This window comes from Nannospalax galili, unplaced genomic scaffold (assembly GCF_000622305.1).
Source record: "Nannospalax galili isolate Female #2095 unplaced genomic scaffold, S.galili_v1.0 scaffold88, whole genome shotgun sequence".
Taxonomy (NCBI): domain Eukaryota; kingdom Metazoa; phylum Chordata; class Mammalia; order Rodentia; family Spalacidae; genus Nannospalax; species Nannospalax galili.
This window is the reverse complement of record NW_008358908.1, coordinates 1,520,087-1,529,510: the sequence shown is the minus strand read 5'-3', so window position 1 is coordinate 1,529,510 and position 9,424 is coordinate 1,520,087. Positions and strand designations below refer to the sequence as shown.

Sequence of the window (9,424 nt, the reverse complement as noted above, 5' to 3'; positions counted from 1 at the left end):
AATTTTAAGCCAGCCTGAGCTACATGTTCTGACCTTGTCCCAAAATCAAAACAGGCTTAGAGACTGTGGGTTTACAGCATTTTAATAAAATTACAATATATTACTATATTAAAATATTTTGATTAGTATCTACAATTTAAGCTTTCTTTGATAATGCAGAAGACCCTTTGGGGTCTTGGATGCTCCAGAATCATTTGAGGCTATTAATTATCTTATTGGTTTATAGAAGGTTGGTTAATTGAGAATCAGTCACTGGAAAGCCTAAGTTAACCTCTGAAAAGTCTGATTTTTATGCCTCTGAATGCCTTTCTCTATCTGGGATAGTTCCAAGGAAGCATCTGGAATAAAGCTCCCTAGCTCTCACTATACTCATCATTCAGGCACCAAAATGTACTGTTGTTAGGGGTGGAGGGTTGGGCAGTCTAGCCTGGGCCCAACTTTTGCTTATCACGTCTAGCACAAGTAGACTGTCCTGGGTGAAATTAACTCCTTTTGGCAGAGGCGGAATGGTAGCTGACATATCTACAAACAGATCAGGCAAAGGATGGGAGGCATCTAGGCCTCGTAAAAACCCACTGCCTCACTTCAGTACAGTGGAGACTTCCTGTCAGAATCTCTGCCAGAGTATTCCCAAGGAGATTCTGAGAAGTAAAGAAACTCCAGTATTTGTCATCATTAAAAGGGAAAAGATGGCTGGAGGCATAAACATCTCAATTTAAGAATTCCTTTTATCTTGGTTCCTGCAAAGTTTTCTGAACCAAGACGTGTGTTTTCTTTCTAAATTTATAGATGAACTGCAAAAGTAAAAAAAAAATATGCTGACATATTCCATGGAAGAAACTTCCAGGCCAAATGAAGCTTGTTTTACATTGTCAACAAGAGCCGGAGTTTGGGGGAGGAATCTTAGGAAGCCCTAGAGATGAAATTAGGGTTCCCATGAAATGACTGCTCTAAAATCTGGAATAAACTTTACCACAGATTCATGTTCTCCCTCTCTAATAAAATGAAAAGGGCAAGATCAACTTTAAAAGCACTTTTTTTTTTTTTTAGCACTGTGGGAGCACAGCATCAAGGTACGTTGTCTCATTTTAAGATTTATGGCATGAACGTGTCCCTATGGAGTAGATATCAATTCAGAGAAATACAGAATAGAATAACAAAACAAGAAGCATGGATTGTGTTGTGAGAGGTCACAGACTCATAACCGGTTGCTGCGATTATATCAGTGGGGGTTCCTGGATGTATAGCTGAGCAGCAATGTTCTGGCATCACAGGCTCAGCTTCCCTATGTACAAGGCTTCTGACGGTCTGGCTGGATGACCTCATCTTGAGATGGGAGGGAAAGGAGAGTCTGCCAGTTAATGTATCGACAATGTTAAATCAAGGGGAAAATGTAAACATTTTCTATCAACCAACAAGGATGCTCTGACTGTAGAATCAATCTGAATTGGTGATTGAACTGATCACGGAAGAGGATCCCTAAGGCTCATGGAAAGATCCTGATTTTGACTTCCACAGAAGAAGATACAGATAAGATGTTGCTTTCCTGCTCAGGGTCCACCATGACTCATGTTTCAAGGATTCCTGTAATGCACTATGGCAGCAGCTGATATGGGGGTTGGCTCTGAAGTGCAGAGGCCACGCAGAGCTGGATCTACCTGTGGCAGGTCTGCCCTAGCCAAGTCTTCTGTTCTTAGAGGGCCAGAGATCCTTAAGAGATCACTTTGGGAGGAAGGGCTGCTGAAGAAGTTATCATATGCCACTGCCATCAAGAAGTGAGGCTAAGAGGAGTTTCACTAGACCAGCTGCAAAAGGGCACAAATATCACTCAATCATGCTAGAGGAAAGACCATCACAATAGAAAATGATATTGAATAAATCAGTGCTGTCGGATAGCATGAACAAAGAGCACACAGCCAGTGTTGAAGCACGCCAAAGAATAAGTAACAGTGTTATTTTCTGGATTTTTTAATTAATTGTAGTATTTTTAGCTTTAACATTTTTATAATTTGTTGGGAAATCTTTAGCATTCTAAATACATAGTCACTTTCAAAGCCAATTGTGCATATGTTTTTAGTTTGTATTCTTTTATCTCAAAGATTCCCTAAATTGTATAAGCTTCAGGTTCCCCAAACTCTGAATCAGCCTTTGGATGGTCTCACACTATTAGTTCAAAAAATGTTTGATTCATCTTAATTGCAAGGTAACCTGAGCTCTCAGAACTGAAAAAAAAAAAAAAAAAAAAAAAAAAAAAGGAGGCAAGTGCATTTCAAACAGAGAAAGAAAACAAATAATTGACTTAGTGGCTTGGCTGGAAAATCACTATCTTTATGACTGAGACCTTTAAGAAGTTATGACAATGCAGGGCATGGTGGTGCAGGCTTTTAATCTCAGTCCCCAGGAGGCAGAGGCAGGTGGATCTCTGTGAGATGGAGAACAGCCTTGTCCACATAGTGAGTTCCAGGCGGGCTGAGACTAGGGAGACCCTGTCAAATTAAAAAAAAAAAATTATGTCAGTCAACACTGGTCACTAGATGAGTTCTGTATTTAACATAGGCATGTTAAATACAGTTATGGCTGTTGGAGCCTCAGTTATGTGGCATTAATAACTTCTAATGCAATTTCCACATGTAATTTTCAGCAGATTATCTTCCTGGTGTTCAATTAGGTTTTTAAGTTTAAATTTGTTAAGATGTATACACATAAAATGCTCAAAGAGGGGGCTGGAGAGATGGCTCAGCAGTTAAGAGTACTGGCTGCTCTTGCAGAGGACCTGGGTTCAGTTTCTAGTACTGGCATGGGCTGACAACCATCCTTAACTCCAGTTCCAGGGGATCTGATGCCCTCTTCTGATCTTCACAGGCACTGCGCAGTACAGTGCATGTACATACATGCAGACATAACACTCATACACATATAAATAAATAATAAATAAATAAACAAAATACTTTTAAATTTTTCAAGGGGCTGGAGAGATGGCTCAGCAGTTAAGAACACTGACTGCTCTTACAGAGGACTTGGGTTCAATTCCCATCACCCACATGGTGGCTAACAACCATCTATAACTCCAGTTCCAGGGAAATTTGACACTCTCTTCTGACCTCTGCAGGCATTGGACTATGGGGGTGCACTTACATACATGCAGACAATACACTCATACACATACAAATAACAGTACTAAATAAAATATTTTAAAATGTTCAATGAGGAGGAAAAGTATAACTCAATGCCTCATATGCAAATTGTATGCCAAGCAGAAGGATTCCATTTCCATTTTTTTAAAAAAGTTATCTCAGAGCTCTAACCAAAGTCCAATTTCATAAGCAATTTAGCAGTACAATTGGCTAGGCTTGCTTTATTTTATACAGTAGGTATATCTAAGCTGGGCATGGTGGAGCACGCCTTTAATCCCAGTACTTGGGAGTCAGAGGCAGGCAGATCTCTGTGAGTTCGAGGCCAGCCTGGTCTACATAGTGAGTTCCAGGATAGCTGGGGATACAGGGAGACCCTGTCTCAAAAAGACAAAAAAAAGTAAAAAAAAAAAAGTAAAAAAAACATAAAAACTTATTTAGCAAAGAAATGCAACACTTATGAATCTGCTATGTATAAAAAGTAATTGTTTATAGGTCTAGAAAGTGTGGTGAGTAGATAATTATTTATATTGCAAAGATATAGCCTCCAAAGCTACAACTTCTGGTTTTCCAAATCCAAAGCACAGACATAATATATGAAACAATGGTTTTAAGATACCCAGCAAGAGGCTGGAGAGATGGCTCAATGGATAAGAACACAGGACCTGAGCTCAATTCCCAGCACCTACATGATGTCTAACAACCGTCCATAACTCCAGTTTCAGGGGATCTGATGCCCTCTTTCTGACCTCTGTAGGCATTTCATGACATGAGTGCACTTACATACATACAGGCAACATACACACATTAAAAAAAAAGATACTGGACATAAAGAACAGAAGGCAGGACAGTGAGTGGTTCCTGAGAGATGGGTGACAAGTGACAGGAGCCCACAGCTGCTCCAGCTTCCTCCCTTGAGTGTTTCCAAGTCATGGGGCCTAGGAGGGGACCCAAAGGTCAGTCCAGAACTCCCTCTGAGTCAGACAACAGTGGAGAATATGGGGAAACCAAAGAAACCAAAAGACTTGACTGACACTCTTATCCAACGTCCCACAATTGACCTTGATAGAATGCATATTCTTCCGGGCATGGTAGTAAACACTTGTGACAATGACTAAATGGAGACAAGCAGAATTTCCTCTAAAATCAGGAATAAGACAAGAATGCCACTCTCCCCTCTCTTATTCAATATAATGCTCAAAGTCTTAGCTATGGCAAGTAGACAAGAGAAAGACATAAAAGGGATAAAACGTAAAAAGAAAGAAGTCAAACTGTCCCTATTTGGAAGATGACATGATTCTATACTTAAAATATCTTATAGAATCTTCTAGAAAACTCTTAGATCCAATAAACACAGTAAAGCTTCAGGATACAAAATCAATATAAAAAAGTAGCCTTCATATACCAACAATATACTCTCAGAGAAAGAAATTAGGAAAAATATCCCATTCATAATAGCTCCAAAAAGTTAAGTGCCTATGAATACACTTAATGAACAACATGAAAGAACTCTGCAACAGAAACTTCAAGACACTGAAAAAGAAAACCAAAGAAGATAGTGCACGATGGAAAGACCCTCTGTGCCCTATATTGGCAGAATTAATATTGTGAAAATCGATATAGTACCAAGATTAATCTACAGATTTAATGCAATACACATAAAAATTTCACGTCATATTTTACATGTCTTCAAAATAAATCCAAGAATTCATATGGAATCACAAAGTAGCTTTAATTTGCATTTCCCTGATGGCTAAGGATATTGAATACCTTTTAAAATCATTATTGGCTGGGCTGGAGAGATGGCTTAGAGGTTAAGAACACTGTTCTTGCAGAAGACCTGGGTTTGAGTCCCAGCGCCCCAGTATCTGGAAAAGTATTCCCTATCTTTTTCAGCATTTCATATTTTAAACTAAGGTGTTTGATCCATTTCAAATTGATTTTTGTACAAAAAAAGGGTGTTTTGAAATACCATCTCTCCCAGTCAGAATGGCTGTCATCAAGAAATCTGAAAGCAAGCGTTGGAGAGGTTGTGGAGAAAGAGGAACCCTTACCCACTGCTGATAGGAGTGCAAAGTAAAACAGCCATTACGGACCCAGCCGTTTCACTCCCGGGCATGTACACAGAGCAAGAAATTTCCTGACACAGAGATGTTTGCATTCCAAATTCATTACTGGTCTATTTATGATAGCAAGGAAATGAAACCAACCTAGATGTCCATCAACAAATGGATCATGAAAATGTAGTATATATACACAATGGAATATTATCTACCTGTAAAGAAAAATGAAATTATGAAATTTCAGGAAAATGAATGGACTTAGAATGTATAGCGACAAGCAAGGTCGCTCCAACTTAAAGAAAAAAACCCACATGTTCTCCCTCATATGTGGATCCTAACCTATAATGTACACTCATATATGTTAGGCATAGTACTTAATACTTGGTGCTTTTGGTCCCTTGTATGTAATTAGTCTAAAAGAAAATGTTCCTTCATTATAGAGTTGCTGTATGAAGTGAATTGATACAGGAAATTAAAAAGAACTTGAAGTAGTTACTTACCTGTAGTTACTATTCTCAGAGGCCCCATTCTATGCCAGGCACACTGGACTACAATCATGACATGTAAATAGCCCTAAGCTCAAGGCAGACCTCAGAAGTCATGAGATTCCAGGGTCTGGATTCCAGTCCTGGCTTGACCAGTACAATTCTCTGGCCCTTACAGTGTTCTTCGCACATCAGATCTTAAGCTCTCTATTGGTAAAATAGGAAAGTTGGGAAGAAGATGCATTTATGGCCCCTTTCAGCTTTTACTATTGCTTTTTCTAATTCAAAAGTATAAAAACATTACAAAATGAAAAGCTTTTCTACAACTTTTGAGCACAAACTGAAAAGTGACAGTTTTCACATTAGAGTGCAGGTTTTTTTGTTCTGCAGTATGGAGAGCTAACAACACAGTTACAGGGACATTACAACGAATAAAATTTCAGCGGAACACTAAGTTACGTCTTTAATGTTTTATGAGAAATTGTAACATACAGTTTTGATTCTTATCTTCTGAAGATATTCAGAGTTCTGGATCTGAACTCCCTCTTTCCAAGACTGTACATGACATCTCTGAGAGGTCACAGTTTGTATGCTTCATCTGTGAGTAGAGGGTGTCCCATGAGCCTGGCCTCAGTGGTCCACCTGAAGAAAGCCTCATCTCAGGGGCATTCTAGAATGTTCTGGTTTTTCCAAGGTCAGGCATTCTGAGTGGTGAGTGAAGTAACCATAGAAAATTAAGAGTTCACACAGATCACTTTGTGTGAAATTCCCTGGAAGGGGTATAATATTTAATGCCACCATTACATAGAAAAATGGCATTTACAAGGTGGAGAAATTTAATAGAGTTTAGTTAGTTCCATCACATGTGCTTCTAGGATTATATGATTTGGTGAGGACTACAGATGTGATTAGTTGTCTTCTCTGGAACCCAGCAGACATCAGGGCTTTTGTGCTAATTTGAAGAGGTATAACCATGATGGGGTAGGGAGGGAGAGCTTCCTCTATTAACACCCTGTTGGAGAAACTGCCATATGGGTCAGAAATCCCCAACATTTTAGAGACTGAAGTAGGAGTGTCATATTTCTACTAGTTCAAAGCCTTACCCACACACTACTATAACTAGTTGTCCAACCAGTAGCTACCAACATGATCTCTGAAGAAACACTGGCTACAAGGACCAGATGGAAATTTTGTTAAAACAAATGAACATTAGATTTTATGACCTGAATCTCAAGTCTCTGTTATCTGCCAGGAACACTGTTCCCTTTACCTTCCTCATAATCCCTAGAGAAAGTCATTGAACTGCTTTCTGTTGGAAGGAGTTGTTTCCATGAAGCCTACAATGTGACTAACGCTATGTCATTTACTGCTAGCTGGAACAGTGGGCCTCAACTTGCATATTATTATTATTATTATTATTATTATTACTTTTTACCTATCAATATCAATGACATTGTACGCTCCAAAAATCCATGAGATGACCTGCATGTTCCTGTCCACCTAACCAGAAGGGGAAAGAGAGTGAGGATGAGTTGAACTGATTGATACCTCTGTTGGCCATTGTAAGAGAGAGAAAAAGTTCCATTTGATTAGCTGGCATCTCTAAGTCAGGGCTTGGAAAACTCAAGTTTGTGTTGTGTGTGTGTGTGTGTGTGTGTGTGTGTGTGTGTGTGTGTGTATTGGGGAGCGCAAACAGGAAATTCAAGTTGTACTTGGATTTCCAGGATAGTTAAAGGATGATAAAGGAATCTTTTATCAATCACTGTTAGCCTAAGTTTAATGAAAAAAAAAATCATACTACTTTATTATAAAAATGTGAAAATACAAAAAATTAAAAGACAGTTTTATAGAAAAAGTAAGCTAGTGCTATTTTAATGTTTTTTCTAATACTTTTCTGGCATTTTTTAAAAAAATTGAGATCATATCTATATACCACTTTGTCTGGTACTTCTACATAAGATTTTTGGTGCATTTCCTTTAATAATGTCTCTGTGTGTGTGTGTGTGTGTGTGTGTGTGTGTGTGTGTGTGTCTGAGACAGTGTTGCTTCTTAGTCTAGGCTGGTTCAGGACTCATGATTTTCCTGCCTCCTTTTCTTGAGTGATGGGATTACAAGAGTATGCCACCATGCTCAGTGTATAATGATTTTTACCACGTCAGTTAAATTCCAATCACTCTCTTGTTGTTGGGCATAATGTTATGTTATTGAAAATGTGCATAAATTATATGTGCTTTTCTCTTTAGGGTTGTTTCTATGAAATGATATTTAAATATCAGTTAATATATTAATGGTCTAGATATATTTTAATCAAAGGATTATAGCAAAAATACCCTCCCACTAACAATATACAAAAACATTTCATTTCACAGCAATACTGCCAATATTAACTGCTTTCTGAAAAAGACAAAAAAAGAACCCTTACAAATTTGATAGCAAAGCAATATTTTATTGTAATTTTATTTACATTTCTCTGATGACTAGCTATATTTCTTCTTTTTTCTACTATGCTCATAGTTCACATTTCATCCTTATTATTTTGTTTCATAAAGTCTAATGAAACAATAAAATTCATTAGAGTCTATTTTAGATTGATTTAATTATTTTTTACACAAACATTCTGAAGGCTGTAGTTTATTGTCAGGAAAAACATAAAGTATAAATGTTCATAAATAGCTCATTGCATACTAACATCAGAGCAAATAGATTCTCCAAATAACATGATTTGTTTTGTAGTGTAGCTGGTGGGATCCATTCTACAGAAAACATAGTTATACCTTCAAATCAAACCCAAACATATTATCTTTACAGAGAAAAGGAGAATAGGATTATAAAAATACAATTCTGATAAACTTAACTTTTAGCAGACCATATGGATTTGTTGAAGACTAAGTTCTTTTATTTACCTCTTCAAAGAACTGATTATTTTTTTCACCTCTTTATGTGCATCTTTGTCCTATAAAGAAAATACAAATATACAATGAAATTTCACACATTTATCTTGATACTCTAATTACTTTTAAATAGACTAGTTTTGAATACAGATATATTTTTTGAAAGGCCATTACCAATAAATTATAGATTTCTTAGGACCAAGAAGGATGTGAATATTTGAGAATACAGGTAATGTAAGGAGCTGTTTCCGTTCTCTTCCTCCATGATATCTGGAGTAGGATTCAGGAGGTGAAAGCCTTCCACGTGAGCCAACACAATGGCTCTAGCAGCCGTGTTACCAATATTGCTGTCTTTATGCCCAGTGTGGTGGTGCATGCCTTAAATCTCAGCACTGAGGAGGCAGAGGCAGATGGATCTCTGTGAGTTCAAGGCCAGCCTGATTCTACATAGTGAGTGCCAGGTCAGTCAGGGATAATGTAGTGAGACCCTGTCTCTAAACAAACAATATTGCTGTCTTCTTCTTCAACTATGAGATGTAAAGCCCTAGCAGTAGGATCTGAGAGTACCCTATGAGAGGTATATATACATATATGTCTCTATATCACATACATGTTTCATAAGTATGATATATATATTTCATTAGTGATTTTAATCAAGTAGCTTATTCTAGAGATTACTATCCTATGACTGTCACAGAAGAATGATTGATGTCACCTGAAAATATAGTAATTACCTATCTACCTATCATCTATCTATCATCTATCTATCTATCTATCTATCTATCTATCTATCTATCTATCTATCTATCTATCTATCTATCATCTAATCTATCATCTGAGACAGGGTCTTCCTG

At 37.5% G+C, this 9,424-nt stretch overlaps 1 protein-coding gene across 3 annotated transcripts in view; it reads right to left on the bottom strand.

Annotated features, from left to right (window-relative positions):
• Positions 1–8,115: 8,115 nt before the first annotated feature.
• Rmdn2 (regulator of microtubule dynamics 2) overlaps positions 8,116–9,424 on the bottom strand; it is a 65,085-nt gene continuing 63,776 nt past the window's right edge. For 2 of the 3 annotated variants that reach the window (XM_008822608.3, XM_029558391.1), the window contains exon 11: positions 8,478–8,632. In XM_008822608.3, coding sequence (XP_008820830.1) covers positions 8,579–8,632 — 54 coding nt within the window. In that variant the 3' untranslated portion in view covers positions 8,478–8,578. Of the gene's footprint in view, positions 8,633–9,424 lie in introns of all 3 variants that reach the window. The other variant, XM_029558390.1, reaches the window with a different exon arrangement.